This window comes from Rhineura floridana, chromosome 15 (assembly GCF_030035675.1).
Source record: "Rhineura floridana isolate rRhiFlo1 chromosome 15, rRhiFlo1.hap2, whole genome shotgun sequence".
Classification (NCBI taxonomy): Eukaryota; Metazoa; Chordata; class Lepidosauria; order Squamata; family Rhineuridae; genus Rhineura; species Rhineura floridana.
In genome coordinates this window covers 26,721,688-26,742,370 of record NC_084494.1, presented here as the reverse complement: position 1 = coordinate 26,742,370, position 20,683 = coordinate 26,721,688, and the positions used below count along the sequence as shown (strand labels likewise).

General features: G+C 42.0%; 1 protein-coding gene across 4 annotated transcripts in view; it reads left to right on the top strand.

Annotated features, from left to right (window-relative positions):
- The window catches only part of LOC133370352 (retroviral integration site protein Fli-1 homolog), a 48,264-nt gene that overhangs the window by 20,553 nt on the left and 7,028 nt on the right, over positions 1-20,683 (top strand). For 2 of the 4 annotated variants that reach the window (XM_061596543.1, XM_061596541.1), the window contains exons 2-6: positions 5,299-5,504; positions 15,299-15,456; positions 17,617-17,820; positions 19,543-19,629; positions 20,362-20,427. In XM_061596543.1, the coding sequence (XP_061452527.1) occupies positions 5,299-5,504; positions 15,299-15,456; positions 17,617-17,820; positions 19,543-19,629; positions 20,362-20,427 (721 nt within the window). The remainder of the gene's footprint in view (positions 1-5,298; positions 5,505-15,298; positions 15,457-17,616; positions 17,821-19,542; positions 19,630-20,361; positions 20,428-20,683) is intronic. The other 2 variants (XM_061596542.1, XM_061596544.1) reach the window with 2 other exon arrangements.

Below are 20,683 nucleotides of genomic sequence, written 5' to 3'. Positions count from 1 at the left end.
TTGGCAGCTCCAGCACCAATCGCGGGCAGCCTCCTCCCTTGGTTTCCTGAGCTGGGGGTGCGTCACTGCCCAGGAATGCCATTGTCAAGATAGGCAGGGATATGTGGAAGCCTCGCGGCGCAGTCATGGGAAAGCTCAGCCATCGCTTTCCCCACCTGTTGCGTTTTCCAGATGAGAGTACAGGACTAGCCCAGTCATTAGGGAGGGTAAGGCGGCTATCTCAGGCAGCAGATGCTGGGGGGTGCAGGGTGGCAGCAAGGTTTTGGAGGACTGAATTGCGTGTTCCACTTAGCTTGCCCTGTTCAGGAGGATTGGATTCATCTGTCAATCTCTGTTCCTTATTTTTCCAGTCTTAAGTTCAGATTTCCACATTTCCACATCGTTCTGTGAATTTCTTCTTTTAAAGTCCTCCTGGAAGTTTGTAAGCTTTTCAGTTTCTCCTAACATACACATTTTTGTACGCAAAATACAAAATGCCTAATGTACGTACTTCTGCAAGCAATTTCTCCTCATATAATGCATTCCTGTATGTTATTTTTTTTAGTAACATATGCATTCTAATGCATTCATTGGCGATCACTCGTGGCCGAGTAAGATTGTCTTCCAAGATAATTTGGTTGGAAGACGCCTATGTGTGGATTTGTTTTATGTGGAGAGATGGGCACACAACGATCAACACACAATCTTGACAGAAAAAGCCTTTTATCCAATGCCATGGATACCACGACACTGGAAGTCTTTTATCTGCTGCAGCCTTCATCCACCTTGACAGCCTTTGTAACATACACATTGTTATCCTCCGCCTGTTCTGCTGTTGAGGACATTCTTGGATCGTTCTTTGTCTGGTTCCTCTTCCTTGACCTTACCGCCATGGGTGACCCTGCTGGGAGTACATGACTCCCGACGGCATCGCTCACAGGGTTCATTGGAACACGCAAGCCCACTCATCACTACAAGGTGACGATCCATCGAGTGCACCCTTTCCTCCCATATGCACATTTTTGGACACATTTGTTTGGTTGGAGAACTGCATCACAAAGTTCAGAGAAGTGGGATTCAAAAGACAGAACTGTTTAATGTTTTGCTTGCTATGGTCATCCCCCACACTGGCTGTTTTGTCCCTGTTGGACAACCATCCCACATAATCCTAAATCTCTATACGCACTTGTCTCTGTTCCATTTGGGGCCAGCCTTTCCATGCGGCAGGGTGAAGGAACTCAGCCTCAGACTGCAAATTAGGGTGGCCAAATGTAAAGAAAGGAAAGGGATCCTGTGCCTTTAACGGTTGTGTAGAAGAAGGGATCTCAATACTTGCTAACATTTCCTCTTCTACACAACGATTAAGCCTGCAGGAATCTTTTCTTCTCTTGCATCTGTCCTCCCTGCTGCAGATCCTGCAGTACATTTGGGGAGCAGTGAACTTGGTCATAATTTGTAGCTTATCATTACCCTTTTCTTTTTTTACTAGTGGGCGGGGGCATGATTTAGATTTTTCTGCATCTGGCACCAAAATTCTTTCTTCCCAGATAAGGGAGGCATTACAAAATTCTTCAGAAACCTAAAATAATTGGAAGCACTTGTTATTATGACGATCCCATGAGAGGCTTGGCCTAGTCATCTCATGGTGTAACTCCAGGCATGTTGTTAAAAACTGTTTACTAGGGCTTCTGAACCAATTTACTGTAATGGTTTCTCTAGTGTGCATGGTCCTCTCATCTCTCTGATGATTCTGGTTTGGGTGGCTTCTTTTATTGTTAGAGAGCCCATCACCTTCCTCGGTCATTGGTTCCATTGACGTACTGCTCTAACAGTTAGGAAGTTTTTCCTGATGTCCAGTTGAAAACTGGCTTCCATAGCTTGAGCCCATTATTCCGTGTCCTGCACTCAATCGAGAAGAGATCCTGGCCGTCTTCTGTGTGACAACCTTTCAAGTACTTGAAGAGTGCTATCATATCTCTGCTCGGTCTTCTCTTCTCAAGGATAAACATGCCCAGTTCTCTCAGTCTCTCCTCATTATAGAAAAGGAGAAAAAGGGAACAGCACAATTTTTATCCTGTAAAACTCATAAGAACATAAGAACATAAGAAGAGCCTGCTGGATCAGGCCAGTGGCCCATCTAGTCCAGCATCCTGTTCTCACAGTGGCCTACCAGGTGCCTGGGGGAAGCCCGCAAGCAGGACCCGAGTGCAAGAACACTCTCCCCTCCTGAGGCTTCCGGCAACTGGTTTTCAGAAGCATGCTGCCTCTGACTAGGGTGGCAGAGCACAGTCATCATGGCTAGTAGCCATTGATAGCCCTGTCCTCCATGAATTTGTCTAATCTTCTTTTAAAGCCGTCCAAGCTGGTGGCCATTACTGCATCTTGTGGGAGCAAATTCCATAGTTTAACTATGCGCTGAGTAAAGAAGTACTTCCTTTTGTCTGTCCTGAATCTTCCAACATTCAGCTTCTTTGAATGTCCACGAGTTCTAGTATTATGAGAGAGGGAGAAGAACTTTTCTCTATCCACTTTCTCAATGCCATGCATAATTTTATACACTTCTATCATGTCTCCTCTGACCCGCCTTTTCTCTAAACTAAAAAGCCCCAAATGCTGCAACCTTTCCTCGTAAGGGAGTCGCTCCATCCCCTTGATCATTCTGGTTGCCCTCTTCTGAACCTTTTCCAACTCTAGAATATCCTTTTTGAGATGAGGCGACCAGAACTGTACACAGTATTCCAAATGCGGCCGCACCATAGATTTATACAACGGCATTATGATATCGGCTGTTTTATTTTCAATACCTTTCCTAATTATTGCTAGCATGGAATTTGCCTTTTTCACAGCTGCCGCACACTGGGTCGACATTTTCATCGTGCTGTCCACCACAACCCCGAGGTCTCTCTCCTGGTCGGTCACCGCCAGTTCAGACCCCATGAGCGTATATGTGAAATTAAGATTTTTTGCTCCAATATGCATAATTTTACACTTGTTTATATTGAATTGCATTTGCCATTTTTCCGCCCATTCACTCCTCCCTCCACCCCATCCCCCAGTTTCATCAAACACATTACATAGAAAAGAGGATTACATTCACCCTTCACTAACATTGGAATTCCAAGAGATGCAAATACAAACATATAGTATCTTCAAGAAGACCATAAATGGATTAATGCCTGTGGGGGAGTTCTACCATGTTCAGCTAAGCTTACAAATTAAATAAATTTCCACCAAATACCTGAAAAAAATCATTTTTTCCCTTTGTCCACAAGCTATACGTAGCTTCTGTGTCAGTTTTTCCAGGGGTGTGCTGTGATGTCCCTGTATTTTAATATCTGTAAATATGGTAAGTGCGGGTTTATTGATATATGGTAAGTGACTGAGTGAGAGGGGGGAGTACATGGGCTAGAATGCTGGAGAATGTTGGATGATGATTGGCTGAATGTTTGAATGGCTGAAGGTATAAATTAGAGGATGACAGTTGAGTCGGAGGGAGTTGTTGTGGGGGAGTTGTGAGAGTCGTTAGTGGAGAGTTATTTGGATGAGTTGGTTGGCAGAGTCTGAGGGAGGGCTGGATTATATTTGGCTGGTATTTAGGCAGAATATATAAGACTGGAAACATAAAGAGTGACACTATATGAAACCATACGCTTGTTGAACATTCCTAAAGTGATCTTGTTATTACCTGGTGTTATCAAATAAATACTTTTATTGGTTTACCAAAAGCCTGATCCTTGGCTGGGGATACACAGACCAGAAGGGAGGGCAGGGTAATTACCAAGGCTGGAGGGAAACAGTATCGGATAAATGGTGGCAGCGGTAAAGAGAGATATTGTAACATCGTCAAGTATCCAGAGCAACCCAGGATTGTATGCTTTATAGACAAAGATACAAGGGGGTTGTGGACAGCAAGGGCACCCAGACACAAAGTAACAAGCCACAGGGATACTAAGGTGAAGTCTCTAGCAGTATTGTTTACAGGGAGTGACTGGTGGTGCTGCCTAGCAGTGGGATCTTGTGAGATCTGTGCTAGAGCGTGTGAGAGAACAAATAAAAACCGAGATCCTGACAGGTGGTGGCCCTGGTGGGAGTATCACAGGTAGAGCCAGCTGGTGGGATTTTCTTCATTAGAAAGGGATTGGAGTAGATGACTTTTCAGGATCCTTCCAACTCTGTGATTCTATTTATTGTAATATGATTCTACTTATTACAATATTTATTCACTTCTTCATCCAAGTAGCTTAGGGTTGCATGCATGATTCTCCTCCCCCTCCTTACTTTATCCTCACAACACTCCTTTGAAGTAGGTTATGCTTGAGAGAGAGAGAGTGACCTAAGAATCACCCAGTAAACTTCTTGGATGAACAAAGATATGAACCTGAGTCACTGCTGTCTACCATTCTAACTGAGGACGTGTAGGAGGGATTTCTTTTTAAAAAATCCAAATCAAGTGAATTGGAGTCCCCTCCTGCTTTGAACCTGATCACCGTAGGAGTGGTTTTTTAGATTCAAGATCCACAAAAGAACGTTCTTTCTTCATACAACACATAATTAATGTGTGGATGTGGTGATGACCATTGGCAGAGGGCTTTAGAAAAGGGGTTGGCCAAGGATGAGCAATGTGTGGCCTCTGCCTCCCAGTTGTTGCACTCCCCCAACTTTCATCAGCCAGCATGGCCAACAGTTAGGGGTGGTGAAAGTTACCACTTATGTAGACAACCACTGGTTCCCTGTGTCTGGATTAGACAAATCCATGTCTATAAATGGCTGTTAGCTATGATGATGTCTAAATGGAGCCTCCATGTTCGCAGGTGGTATCATTCCTTCTTTTTCTGATGTTCAAAGTGTGAGTGGTGTACCTTATGCAGCCAAAATGACACCATCCATGCACAAGAGGGAGATATCAGCAGGCTTTGGAGAGCCTCAAAGTTTGCAGAAGTGCAAATCTTAATTAAGGAAAAACACTGCTTAACAAAAAAGAACAGCCAATTGAGGGCTGTTGGCTGCAGAATATTGACTGATGTTTGGGGATCAGAAAACTGGGTGGGGAAGAGCAGCCTTTCCTAACCAGTGTGCCTCTAGATGTTGTTGGACCACAACTGCTTATGTTTTAATAACATTTTGCCTAGACTAGGGACAATGAACGTTTGGCCTTCCAGATGTTGCTGGACTACAGCTCCCATCACCCCTGACCACTGGCTATGCTGGCTGGCGCTGAGGGGAGCTGGAGTCTTAACAACGACATCTGGAGTGCTACAAGTTTGCCCTCCCTGATTCCAACCCTGATCTCTTGCTCTTACATTTTCCCCATGCCTGCAGGAGGCGCTGTCAGTTGTAAGCGAGGACCAGTCTATATTCGACCCATCCTTTGGCACCCCGCACCTCCTGAAGACAGAGCTGCCCTCGGTGGATGACTACGCTGGCAAGGAGGGCATCGGGTTGGAGGAGCCCCAGTGGCCAACGCAGGCCAACAACAGGGGCCATGTGGTGAAACAGGAGAATGAGCAGGTCAACTGCTCCAGCAGGTCAGTGGCCCTTTGGTTACGGGGATGGTGGTGGTGGGTGATTTGTACAAATGCTCTAAAGGAGGTAGGGTTGACCACTTTCCCTCGCCTGGCAGCAAATCTCCTGTTTGGGACAAGAACATTGTTAGCTGCCTTTGACCAACTCAGGCTGTCTATTGAGCTCCATATTGTCTCTCCAAAGTCTCTTGTTCATAGCCAAAAAAGAGGAAATGCATCATCAAAGAGGAGGGGCATAAATTTGTATAACCTAATTTATATGTATAAATGCAGATTTTAGAAATAATTACTATAACTGAAACCAAGTGTGTGGATCCTTTGGCCCTCCAGAGGTTGCTGAATTATAACTCCCATCATCCCTGGCCATGCTTGCTGGGGCTGATGGGAGTTGTAGTTCACCAACCTCTGGAAGGCCAAAGGTTCTCCACCCCAACTTAAATCTAAATGTATCTCATTATAGTGGGGACAATTGTGATCAGGTGTGCCTGTTCACTCTGCTGTCTATACTTTTAAAGTGCATTAAAAAGCACCCCCACCAAAGAATCCTGGGAACTGTAGTTTGTTAAGGGTGCTGGGAACTGTAGCTGTGAGGGGTAAACTAAAGTTCCCAGGATTCTTGTGTGTGTGTGTGTGTGCTTTAAATGTGCTGTAAAAGTAAGGTATGTACGCAGCCACTTTTGATGTTTAACTTTGAGGCCCCTCCTGCTCTCCCTTCTTAGGATGCTTTCCCTTTAAACTGGACTTAGACCAGACAGCCCTTTAAACAGATATTCCAAAAGAGGACTATATTCAGTGAACTAGGAAACACGGCCACCCTGCTTTACTGTTATGTTCTATCTGATCCTTTGTAAAGTGGAGGTGCTGGTGCTTGAACCTGTGACTTTCTTCATGCAGAGCCTATGCTCTACCACTGAACTCCAGCCTCTCTCCAAAGAGGAGGGGGATGTGGCTAGCAGGAATGTCATTTGAATAACAGAATTTTGGAAGGGGAAGGGATCTTAGAGGTCATCTAGTTCAACCCCCTGCTTATTGCAGGTTCTACAGTGAAGGATACAACTACAGCATCCCTGACAGTTTGTCTTGAGTTCACTAGCAGACATTCAGTAGGCAAGGCTCATTCCCTCCCCCATAACATGAAGATACAATCATGGGGGAAAGCTTCAACTGCTACATTTCTTGTAAGCGGGTGGCAGTTACAAGGCCCAGGAGCTTTTAACCAGTTCCCTGAATGCTGGGGAAAACCACTAATCCTGTTTGGTTCTCTACGACTGAAAGGGAGCTTAGCAGAGTCCTGAGCTTTCTTCTGCTCTGATTACAGTACTTGTGGGGTGTGTGATAGGGTTGCCAGGTTCAGCGCCTGAGACTGATCCTGTATCTTTAGGAGAAGAGAAAGTCAGCCAAGTGCAGGTGTTCTTGCAACCCTGTAACGGGAAAAACCACAAGGTGGAATTCTCTCTTCCCCCTGCACAACTTTTAAAGATACAGAAGACCCCTTAAAGGCTGGGCTTGGCAACCAAGAGGTCTTCTGTATCTTTAAAAGTTGTGCAGGGGGAAGGGAGAATTCCACCTTGTGGTTTTTTCCCATTACAATGTTGCAAGAACACCTGCACTTGGCTGACTTTCTCTTCTCCTAAAGATACAGGATTAGTATCAGGCCCTGAACCTGGCAGCCCTAGTGTGTGATGATCTAAATGGGTCCTACAACAACAGAAAGAGAAAGGCTTACAGATTTGAAATATATAAACAGCTGGCTAGTATTCCCTACTTCTATAACTACTCCGCTATCCCAGATCTCCACACTCTTTCCACCTACAATTGCCAACCTTTTTGGTGAGGCCTTGCTTCTGTACCTTTAAGAACAGCCTGCTGTGTGGAAATATAGGGCAGGTGCTGATATCTCAGGAGGCAGTCATCTTTATCTCCACAGTGCCTGTTGATTCCTGCCAATTAAGCTGCAGCTAAAAGTGCAAAGAACAAGCCAGGTCATTTCTTTTCCGGATCAGTTGGCAGCCCTACTGGGTCCAAAAGCATCAAACTTGTTTGTCCTAATACTGTGATGATCTAGAATTTATGCACAAAGTTTCTTGACACAAGCAGGACAGGCAGTGGTGGGCAGCTGGTGCCCATTGGGACTGTTAGGGCGGAAAGGAGGGAGCCCAACAGTATGCATAGCCAGAGCCAATGACAGGCACAGCCAGCTAATTCTGGTGTTGCCCCCATCCTCTCCCCTGCTAAGTTCTACAAGGCCATCCACTGATGGACAGAGTCATTGCTGCTAGGGATGGAGGAGAAATTTGATTCTGCTCTTATTTAAAGCCAAATATATCAGATTTGTACTTTCCGAAACAATATGAGAACCAAAACACAGCCATCCTTCAAAATTTGCACTTCCCCAAATTTTGCGATGCAGTTCACCAACCAACCAATGTTTACAAAAATGCACATATTAGAGGGTGTGCATAAAAATGAAAATATTCATGAAAATAACATACAAAAATGAATTATCTCAGAAGGAATTGCTTGCAAAAAGAATGTGTGTCTTAGAAGAAATTCACACTAAAACGCTGAAGAATTTTCAGGAGGATTTAACAACAACAAAAATCGCAAGTTCCTGCAGAAATATGGAGAACTAAAGCTAAAAATGACAAACCCAGAGAACCAAAACTGACAGATCCTTCCATCCATATCCCTACCCTGTTGTAGAGCCTGGGCCTCTGAGATTGGCAAGGGGGAGGCAGGTTCTTTTTCTGCCTTCTCTCTCCAGCCCTATAATTGGCTGCGGGACATATTTTTCGCTGAAATTTGTGGCTGCTCTACAAGTACCCACAGGAAACGACTCACTTCCCCCTCAGCCAAACAGCTCGTATTAGCATCCTTACATCAGCAACGGGCATCTGGTTCGAGGAGGTCAGGGTAGTTCAGGGCTTCCCAACTTTTGTTCTACCAAGGAGGCTGACTTTTATGGTCAAAATGGAAATGGACTGCCTTCAAGTGGATCCCAACTTATTTTTTTTTAATAATTTTTATTCAAATTTTTCAAAAGACAAACAAAACAAAGTCAAAAAACATAACAATACAACAAAAAAAAATAAAAATAAAATAGTTGACTTCCGATTTGTCGCAGATCAGCTACAAGTATATAATATACATCAAACCTGTCCCTTAATGTATACATAGAGGATCACTTTTCTCCATAGGCTGTCTTAGTTAATCGTCAAATCCCAATATCATCATTTTATTTTGATCTTTCAACAAAAAGTCTAAGAGAGGCTTCCATTCCTTAAGAAATGTATCTGTCAATTTTTCTCTAAGTAGACATGTCAATTTATCCATTTCTACTAAGTCCATTAATTTCAATAGCCATTCTTCCGTTGTTGGTGTTGATTCCATTTTCCACTTTTGTGCATATAATAATCTTGCTGCCGTAATCATATATAATATTATTCTTCCATATTTCTTTTCTATTTGTTTATCCATAAAACCCAATAAAAAAAATTCTGGTTTTGACTGAATATTTATCTTTAGAATTTTTTGCATCTTCCTACCTATCTGTGCCCAAAATGATTTTGCCTTTTTACACAGCCACCACATATGATAAAATGATCCTTCTTGTTGTTTACATTTCCAACAAACATTAGAAACATTACTATACATTTTTGACAACTTTTCTGGAGTCATGTACCAACGGTACATCATTTTATAGAAATTTTCTTTAAGATTATAGCATAGTGTAAATCTCAAGCCTTTTTTCCACATATTTTCCCATTGATCCATTTGTATGTTATAACCAAAAATTTTTGCCCACTTTACCATACACTCTTTTACTTGTTCTTCCTCCATATCCATTTTCAGTAAGAGTTTATACATTTTCGCAATTATATTTTCATTTGTACACAATCCTATTTCAAAATCAGATTTACTTATTTCAAACCCATACATTTTCTTGTCCATTTTATATCTTTCTAACAATTGTAAATAGGCAAACCATTGAAAACTATATCCTTCCTTTGTCAGTTGTTCTTTCTCTTTCATTATATATTCTCCATGTACATTTTCTAATAGTTCTTGATAAGTTAACCATTTCTCTTTTCCAGCCATTTCTCTTCTGTAAAACGCTTCTTGACTTGAGACACATAATGGTATTTTCGAATAAAACCTTGATTTATATCTATTCCATATTTTCAACAGAGGACGTCTTATAAAATGATTGTTAAAGTCTACATTTACTTTTACTTTGTCATACCATAGATATCCATGCCATCCCCACTTCAAATTATGGCCCTCCAAATCCAATAGTCTTTTATTCCTCAATAAGATCCATTCCTTTATCCAGACTAGACAGCAGGCAGCAAAATAAAGTCTCAGATTTGGTAATCCCAGTCCTCCTCTTTCTTTGGCATCTTGTAGTAGTTTAAATTTAACTCTTGGTTTTTTTCCTTGCCATACAAATTTAGAGATATCTTTTTGCCATTGTTTAAAAGGTAAATCAGAGGATATTACAGGTATTGTTTGAAACAAAAACATCATTCTCGGTAATACATTCATTTTTATCACAGATATTCTACCCATTAATGACAATTGTAGTTTATCCCATTTTAGCAAATCTTTCTTAATCTCTGTCCATAATTTTTCATAATTATTATGAAACAACTTTGAATTTTTATTTGTCATAATGATACCTAAATATTTCAACTTTTTCTCTATTGTAAAATCTGTCTTGTCCATTAACTCTTTCTGTTCCCTTAAAGTTAAATTTTTCACCAACATCTTTGTTTTTTGATTGTTGATCTTAAATCCTGCTAACGGTCCAAATTCTTTTAATTTGTCCATCAATACATTAATTCCTTCCAAAGGGTTTTCTAGTACAATTATCAAATCATCAGCAAATGCTCTCAATTTATATTCTTCTTTTTTTATCTTTAATCCCGAAATCCTTTTATCTTGCCTTATATCTCTAAGCAGCACTTCTAAGACCAGAATAAATAAAAGGGGAGATAATGGACATCCCTGTCTTGTACCCTTTTGTATTTCACATGAATCCGTTAAATCTCCGTTAACAATTATCTGAGCCTTCTGAGATGTATAAATCGATCTAATCCATTTTATAAAATTGTCTCCAAAATCCATTTGCTCCAAAACCTGAAACATAAATTTCCAATTCAAATTATCAAATGCTTTTTCAGCATCTAAAAAAAATCAAAGCTGCTTGTTTATCATTTCGTTGTTCTAAATATTCCAACACATTCAAGACATTCCTGACGTTGTCACGTAATTGTCTTTTAGGTAAAAACCCTGATTGATCTTCCTGGATAAATTGTTGTAATATTATTTTCAATCTTTCTGCCAAGATCATTGTAAAAATTTTATAGTCATTATTCAATAGAGATATTGGCCGATAATTTTTTGTTTTAGTTAAATCTTGCTTCTCTTTAGGTATTAATGTTATGTTAGCATTTTTCCAACTATCCGGTATCTTTCCCTCTTGCAGAATAAAATTCATTGTATACTGTAAAGGTAGCAAGAGTTCTTCCTCCAAACATTTATAATACATTGCAGATAACCCATCTGGTCCTGGCGCCTTTCCTAATTTAATTTTGTTTATAGCTTCAGATATCTCTCTTGACGTAATAGGGCCATTAATAGCTTGTCTCTGAAAGTCTGTAATTTTAGGCAAATTCTGTTTAGATATATACTCTTCTATTTTTTCAGATGGAATTTCCTGACACTTGTACAATGTTGAATAATATTGATGGAAAATCTTTTTGATTTTTACATTATCTGTCAGCGTCTCATCTCCTTCTTGTATCTTTAAAATAATATTTTTTTGACGTTCTTTTCTTAATTTATATGCTAACCATTTCCCTGGTTTATTTGCAAATTCAAAAGTCCTTTGTTTAGCAAAATTTAGTTTCCTTTCAATTTCTCTAACTGTCAGCATTGATACTTGCTTCTGTAACATTTTAATTTGATTTACAATAGAAACTTTAGTTGGATTCTTTTTCAATTCTTCCTCTTTTTGTTTTATTTCTTCCAAAATTAATTGCATTTTCTGTTGTTTCTTTTTTTTTAATTCAGAGTTACATTTAATAAAATATCCCCTCATAAATGCCTTACTTGTATCCCAAACGATATTTTCATTTGTTCCTTTATATAAATTATGTTCAAAAAACTCTTTTAATTTCTTCTTACATTCTTGTACTACTTTGTCATTCTGTAATAAAGATTCATTTAGTCTCCATCTAAATCCAAGATTTTTTTTTTTTAAAGTTAATATCACAGGATTGTGGTCCGAAAAAGTTTTTGGTAGTATATCCATTTTAAAAATATCCTTCGCTAGAATTTTAGACATCCAAATCATATCAATCCTCGAGAATGTTTTATGTCTTTCTGAAAAATAAGTAAATTCCTTTGCGTTATCATTTATATATCTCCAGGTATCCACCAATTCTAAATGTTCCATCAGTTCAAAGCAAATCTTCGGTAATTTACCCTGTGTCTCTTTAATATTTTTTTCAGAAAGTCTATCAATTTTTGGTGAGATTACCCCATTCCAATCACCCATGACGCACCAATGATCATATGAAAACTCTGACAATTTTTCCATAAGTCCTGTGTAAAACCTTGTTTTATCTTCATTGGGGGCATAAATACCCACTATCAAAATGTTTGTGCCCTGTAAAGTAATTTCAACCCCCACAAATCTACCACTATCATCCAGTAATACCAATTTAGGAAGCAATTGTGGGTTAATGTAAAGAAGAACTCCATTTATTTTTTTTTGGTCCAGCCGAAATAAATTCTTCACCCAAATTTTTACAAATCAAATATTTGGAATCTTTCTTCTTAATATGAGTTTCTTGTAAACAAATTATATCCAATTTTAATTTTTTCAAATAATGAAACACTTTCTTTCTCTTCTGCGCCGTGTTGGCTCCATTTATATTCCAAGTTAGATATTTGTAATCCATCTTTAAGCGTGTATTTTAAAATGTGCCTGATGCTCCTTTTAATCCATCATCTTCCTTCCCCTCCTCTGCATGTTCTTGTTGACTTTGTTTCCCAGGAATTATATCCATATCTTTGAGTTTATCTTCTTCCATGTCTTTTGAAGCTTTTCTCAAGAAGTCCCTTGCTTTTTGAACAGTATTCAATCTATATTTCTGTTGTCTGAATGTAAAAATCACTCCTTCTGGAACATCCCATCTAAATTGAATTTTGCATTGCTTAAGTTTTTCTGTAAAGAAAGCATATTCTTTTCTCTTACGTAAAAGTCTAATAGGAATTTCGTTCATCACCAGTATTTCCTTACCATCAATTTTAAAGGTATTTTTAAAGTGTTGTTGTAATACCATATCTCTGGTCGTCTTCTTTATAAAGTGAACAAGCACATCTCTTGGAATTTTTTTCATTGTTGCATATCTGGAATTAATTCTATAAACTTTTGTCTATTTCAAATTTCATCCGATCTTCATTCAAATCCAGAAATTTTACTAAAGCATTAACAATTTTATCTCTGATGTCTTCACCTGTTTCCTCAGGGATTGCACGGAATCTCAAACAATGTTCTTTATTTCTCATTTCAGTCACAGCCATATAGTCCAAGTTTTTTTCTAATTCCAGATTTAATATATCTGTTCTATTCTCCAAGATTTGTACCTTTTCTTTAGTATTTTTTGCATCTTCCTTTATTTGCCCAATTGTCCCTTTAATCTCATCCACTTGTGTTTTAATATAGTCTTTTATATCTATCAATTCAGTTTTCATTTCCTGTTTTATATCATTAATCCCTTCCATTATTTTTTGAAACATATCTGGGGGTATAGCCCCTTCCTGTGGGTCAATTGAACCTCTTCGCTCCTGGGCCTTAGTTGCTTTTTTAGTTGTCATTCTCGAAAGAAGCCTTTAATTTCTGATATTAACCACTGTTCCAAAACCTAGAGGCAGTCTATTTCTTTTTTTTTCCCCTCCACCAACAAAAGAGTTAATATTCCAGGCCTGTTATTATAGTCCGGCCAGCACAGCACAGTTCTTATCTACGTCCAGGAATGCAAAACTGACTTTTATGGTCAAAATGGAAATGGACTGCCTTCAAGTGGATCCCAACTTATGGCGACTCTATGAATGGTAAGCACTATTCAGAGGGGGTTTACCATTGCCTTCCTCTGAGGCTGAGAGGCAGTGACTGGTCCAAGGTTACTCAGTGAGCATCATGGCTACGTGGGGATTCGAACCCTGGTCTCCCAGGTCATAGTCCACCACTCTAACCACTACACAACACTGGCTTTCAAGCCCTCCCCAAAAGTAAGCTAAAAATGAGAAGTGAAAAGAACAAAGCGACTGCTGGGCAGGATGCACTGGGATATTCCACTGTGTGAACAGGTCCCGGAACCTTGGGAAGATCAGGGCTGTAGCTATGTCTGTATCTTTATTTCTAGAATGTGTATTTAACCCATTTTTCAACTCAAGCATGCTTCCAAAGTAGAGAGCCATGTAATAAGAAAGCCACTCAAAACAAAATAACAGAGAGATCAATTAACCACTGAGGGCAGAACTAGATTTTTGGAATTAAACTCAGAATAGGGGGATGGGGAAAGGTGCAAAAATATCCCTGTTGAAGAGGGCAAAGGTCTGTTTTCTTCTGCCCCTAGACAGCAGGGCTAGATCCAATGCACTTAAATTTCAAGAGGGGAGAAACTTAGGAAGTTGTCTTGAATCAAGTCAGGTCCTTGGCGCACCTAGCTCAGTATTGTCTACGTTGACTGGCTGCAGTTCACCAGGATTTCATACAGGGGAGAAGCCGGGGATTGAACCTGGGACCTTCTGCATGCAAAACTGATGCTCAACCCCTGAGCCCTTCCCCAATGGGTAGATTTTGGATGAACGTGATGAGAAACCTTGTGATGGTTAGAGCAGTTTGACAGTGGAGTGAATTACCTAGAGGGGTGCTGGATCCTCCCTTGGTAGAGATCTTCAAGCAGATGCTAGAGAGCCACCTCTTGGGATGCTCTAGGCTGGGATGTCCTGCATCAGGCAGGGGTTGGATGATCTACGAGCTCCCCCCCCCCAAAAAAACCTGCTGCATACACACCATACATTTAAAGCACGTTTCCTCCCCCCCCGCAAAGAATCCTGGGAATTGTAAGGGTTCTGGGATTGTAGCTCTGTGATGGGAAAACTACAGTTCCCAAGATTCTTGGGGTGGGTGGGTGTAAATGTATGATGCTTTAATTGTATGGTGTGTAATGCAAAAACTAACAGAGTAAAGCAATACACAGCAGATAAAAATTTCACAGGAAACAGCAGTCATGAAAAATGAAATTGGAATACTGTTCAGTAAAAAGTTGGTGCAAATGAAGAGGCCTCTCAACTCAAAGCAGAGAACTTAAGAATGAAAGTACCGAGTGGCCCATTCTCTGGGATGCAGCCCGTGATGGGATGCCCATTAGATTCCTTAAGGGGGGAGAGAATGGTGAATTTTTCAGTAATACTCCTATTTTGACCTTTAGTCATGTTGATTTTGATGGCATTAACTAATGGTGGCTGACAGAGTTGTAGTCCAACATCATCTGGAGGATGTCAGGTTGGCCAAGGCTGCTACACAGGCTCCAGCAGTATGTAATAGTGGGGTGGCAGTGTCTTGGGCAGTGATCCTGTGGGATGAGAACAGGAGTCTTGTAAATATGTCTCTGATATTGATCTGTGAAATGTTGGGAGAGAGCGCAGTTTGGATGAATCAAGCTCCCAGTCCTCAGTGAACAACATGCTGTCCAACAAAGCCCCTATCTCTTCTCCATCAGCAGGCAATCACCCGTGGACTGTAGTGTGACCCGGAGGAGCAAATCAGGAGGTGCAGTTGACCCATCCCAGGTATCATACTCAGGTGGATACAACAACCAGCGTAGCAGCTCACCTGTCAACCCGCCCAGTGAGGAAAAGAGGGTCATCGTCCCAGCAGGTCAGCATATGATGCTTTGGCCACCTCCCTCAGCCCCTTCCTGACTTCTCACTAGGCTTGTTCACACATTACACTGAACACAGGTACAAGCTGTCTCCACAAACGTACAAATGTCTATGTGAAAGAGTGCACACTTGTTGATTTATACAGCACAGTGATTGTGTACACTTGTTGAACGTTACATGTGAATTATTGTACGACTGTCCAGTTCAACTATTTGCATACACAGATTTTACACTTGTTGAATGTAATGTGTGAATACCCTGCTGGCTTCTTGTGGTGGAGAACAGCCTTTTCTTCCCATAATGGCTGGTTTCCTAGACTATTCTTCTACCTCGTGTCTTCCCATCTGCAAAATATACCGTTTACACAAAGGATGGGGACCAAACTGCTTCATGGAGAACAAACACCAACACACATTAGGCATGAGAAAAGCCCACCAGAAATTGATGGCGCTTTGGCTGCCTCAGGGCCTAGTCCCTAGGACTCCTGTCTTTTTGTATAACACCTAGGCTATTACTACACCTGTATTGTGAGGTTGGGGTGGTGGTGAACAACTATGTTTATTTGGAAGTGACAGGAAAGCACTCTTCACATGCTCGGAGATTTTCTTCGAGGGCTGTATCCAGTGCTAGTCAGAGTAGACCCATTGAAAGGAATATGCATGACTACCTTGGGTCTATTCATTTCAATGGTTCTCCTCTTAGATGGATGCCACCCACATATTCCTGGTCTGTTCTCTCACCTTCAAAACAAGTCAAGAAAGGCCTATGGATGGTAATGTTAAGAGAACCCAGTCTGTATTTTATATGTTCCATTTCACCAAACATGGACTGGATTCCCTTAACATTACACCATCCACAGGCCTTCATTGACCCGTTATGAAGGTTAGAGCTCAGGTGAGGAAAACGTCAGATGAGTGTGTCTCTGAGATGTAAAGAGTGCTTTTCTGTCATGTCTAAATAAACATGGTCCTCCTCCACCTCCACCACCACCACTAGAGGTGGAAGGAAGATCTCCTAGGTTAGAGGCTACGGCTCTCAAGCAGATTTGAGCCTCAAGACCTCTCATTTTAGAAACTGATGGTAGTGTTTATAAAGATGTGCAGAGTCTCTATCCCTTGTCACCCAGAAACCTTAGCCTGCCCACACACAGGTGGGGGGTCAGGGAGAAGTGCTTTTAGGCCTCATGGCGTGGACAAAGGCAGCTCCAGGTTTGAGGAGGCCATGAGCAAAATGCACTCTGGTGGGCCCTCTCCTTTGTTGTTGGGCTCATGTCACAGTAGTGGTGGGCAGCAGCAGTAGCAGCAGCAGGTGGCTAAGGGCCATCATTTTTGATTTCCCACGATGCTCCTGTGCGACACTACATCAGGAGCATTCTCAGATGTTAAAATGGCTGCAAGACATGTCTGCTTGGTGCTGCTCAGAACATAGGGATGGGGGGGATGAAAGGGGGCAGGGCTGGCATCAGTTGTGTGCCATGCCAGAATGCTGGGACCCAGCAGCTGTCAAAGATGCCAAGTGTCAATAGTGGCCCTGACTGTGGCTTCAAGCTTGACATATGTTTATTTTTTATGTCTCTATCCCACTTTTCTCCAAGGAGTGTACATGGTTTTTCCCAATTTTATCCTCACAACAACCCTGTGAGGTAGCTTAGGACAAGAGATAGCGATTGGCCCAGGGTCTCCAGTGAGCTTCATGGCCAAGTGGGGATTTGAATCCAGGTCTCCCAGGTCCTGGTCCAAGACTCTGACCACTTTACCACACTGGCTCCCTGTGTCTCTATGCTTCTCTTCTTAGGAATGAACCAAAAAGTACCATCAGTAATTGTCTCTGCTCAGAGATTGCCTCTCATTTTCAGAGATTCAGCTCTTGCCTCCCTTCCCAAATCAATGAGTGCCATGATGTCTCCAGGTCCAGTAGCCTTGTGCTCCCTACAGCTCAGGCATGCCTTTGGTCTGCTCAGTTCCTGAGCCAACATCAAGGGTTGGCAGAGTCAGGCATGTGCCGAGGGCCTATACCCCAGCAGGGGTCCACTGATATGAGGACCCTCTCCAGAACTGCTGTAATGTGTGTGGGGGATAGTCTTGCCCAAGAACCTTCCAAAACCTGGAGCTGATGCTGCTCAGTTCTCATCCAGATATCTGTACCTTTCTGACAGACCCCAGTGTGTGGACCCATGATCATGTCCGTCAGTGGCTGGACTGGGCAGTGAAGGAGTATGACCTTGTTGATGTCGAAACTGGCCTCTTCCAACATGTGGATGGCAAGGAGCTTTGCAAACTTGGCAAGGAAGGTTTCCTACGGTTCACCACGCCATACAATGCCGACGTGTTGCTGTCTCATCTCTCTTACCTGCGTCAGAGTAAGGCTACAAACTTGTGGTGGAAAAACTCAGTTTTCAGACAACAGAGGGGGCGTGCAGGCTACACAACTGCCACTTTTTAAAAAAAATGGTGTATGGCATCCAGAACCTCATGGGGAGATAGCTGGGTTGTTTTTAAACACTCCTTGAATGTAGAACACTAGCTTCTCAATGAATCGCCTTCCCTGACATTCTAGCTTTCTATGTGTGGAATGCTTGGAGAGAATGGGGATGAACTGAGACAAAAATCCTCTGTTTGCAGTCTGAAGTGGTACAATCACATGTGCCGTATGAAGCTGCCTTATGCCAAGTGAGATTTTTTGTTTCATCTAGGTTAGGGTTGTCTCCTCCAGATGGCAGACAGTCGCCAAGATCTGGGGCAAACACCAATTGTCCTTGCCATGGCACAGTGATAGAGCACAGGCTTTGCATGCAGAAGGTGCTAGGTTCAGTCCCCAGTCCCTCCAGTTAAAAGGATCAGGTAGTATGTGATGAAGAAGACCTCAGCCTGAGAAGGGTCTTGCCAGATCAGGCCAACCTGCATCCTGATCTCACAGTGGCCAGCCAGATCCCTATAGTAAGTCCACAAGCAGGACCTGAGGCCCCCTCTGGCCTCCTGTGGTTTCCAGCAACTAGCATTCAGAACCATACTGCTTCTGACAGTGGAGATAGAACGTAGCCTTTGTGGCTAGTAGCCACTGATACCCTCCATGAATTTGAGACCCTAGAAAGCCACTGCACTGGGCAAGATGGACAATCCTAGACCTGGTCGAAAGCACTTTCCTAAGCTTCTGAATTGGCTTGGAAATCCTTATTCATATAGACAGGGACTGTTATCACAGGATATCTTCTTTCTGGTCTGAAGTTGCTGTCCGTATGAATTTTACACTGGCAAAATCTTTGATATTTGCCGTTCATGTACTTCTAGATTATATTCCTGTAGTGTGGGGATTCATGGCAGGACAACAAAAATAGATTCTGCAAGTCTTTCTGGGCACTAAAACACTTATACTTTGAGCCTGGAAGGATAAACACCCACCCTCTGTTACACAATGAAGACTTTGCTACATCTGAATGCACTTTTTATAAATGTCTCCTTCGCTTGGATACCTATTCAGACAGACATTTGGATGGCATGTAAAATGGAAATGGACTGCCTTCAAGTTGATTCCAACTTATGGCAACCCTATGAATAGAGTTTTCATGGTAAGCGGTATTCAGAGGTGATTTACCATTGCCTTCCTCTGAGGCTGAGAGGCAGTGACTGGCCCAAGGTCACCCAGTGAGCTTCATGGCTATGTGGGGACTCGAACCCTGGTCTCCCCGGTCATAGTCCAACACTCTAACCACTACACCACACTGGCTGGCATATATTGAGCTATCTGTGAAAACTAAGGTGGATGTATTAAAGGTCATGGTCTTGTTAATGTGAATTGTTCTCTTCCTCCACCCCATTTTTCCTGATTTTTGTGTCTATCTCTCTTTTCTTTTTTTCCCCTCTTGTTTTTGCTTGAAAAAATTTGCAATAAAAATCAGTTTTAAAAAATCACAGTATAATAACTCAATACATGATAATAAGAGGAAATAATAATAGCTACCACCTCTTGAGTCCTTGGTCTGCAAACAAATTGAACCACAATCTGGGGCTGAGCAATGACCACCATGGCCCCTGCCTTCTAATCCCTCTTCCATCCCTCTTCCATGTTTCTCTCCTTCATCCAGGTAGCCCCACTTTTACATATCCATCTGCACCAGTCATTACCCAGCAACCACCACCACCACCACCACCGCGCACCCATGTCAAATCTGGTGAGTTACTGACACAAAGCTATTCCCGTAGCAAAGGAGATAATGGTAAGGACAAGTGTGGGATGTAACATTAAGGCAAACTCATGGTGCCTGAGAGTCAGGCACAGAGTCAGGGAAGGCCTAACCACAGAATTGATTGAGCGATCCTTACTTGAGGGCAACTTTCAGGGAACTGGGGTGTTTCAGACCATATGTGACCATAGTTGCTTCCACAGTAGTCATTTAGTCGAGAAATGCTATCCTTTGTTCTCTCTTTTTTGGGGGGGGGGGGAATCTAGAAGACATTGTTGCCAACCTGCTGCAGTCTGGTGTTTCTCAGTGTTTTCCTCCTGTCATCATTCAAATCCAATTTACTGTGATTTTAAAAATGACAGTTGCAGCTCCAGAGGCAAAGCATCACTGAGGCTTTTCAGAGCTACTGTGCCTTTAGTTAGAAGCTTCTTCCTTGCGGCTTCTCCCACTAATTGCTTCCGGTTGAAAGTGATGCAGCCGTAGTGCTGAACTGCCCCTTAAATTGCTCCTTAATTCGTCAGTTCCTGTCATCTGGATTGGGGTGAGGGAGAGCACGTATATAATTGGTTATTATGCAGTACTGCAAAACTAACCATGATGAATGCTCATAAAATATATTGCTGTTCCCCCCTATTTTAACAAGATCAGGTCTTGGGATCATCTGTGAATTTTACATTTCCCCCTGCTTCATTCAGGTAACTTTTCTCTCTTTTGGTACAGAATCTGCATACGAAGAAATTCGGCATAGCAGCTGGGGCAGTGGCCCTATCAGTGCAACTACCAAAGGTATTGGTCATTCCTGGAAGAGATGCTGGGAAGGACCCATTTTAAAATCTCTCTCCTCCAGTTGGTGATGATATGGGGAAGGGCCGTTGCTCAGTGGTAGAGCATCTGCTCTCCTGCAGAAGGTCCCAGGTTCAATCCCTCACATCTCCAGATAGGGCTGGAAGACACGCCCCTGTCTCAAACCTAGAGAGCCACTCCCAGCCAGCGTGGACAATACTGAGCTAGATGGACCAAAAGGCAGCTTCCTATGTTTCCT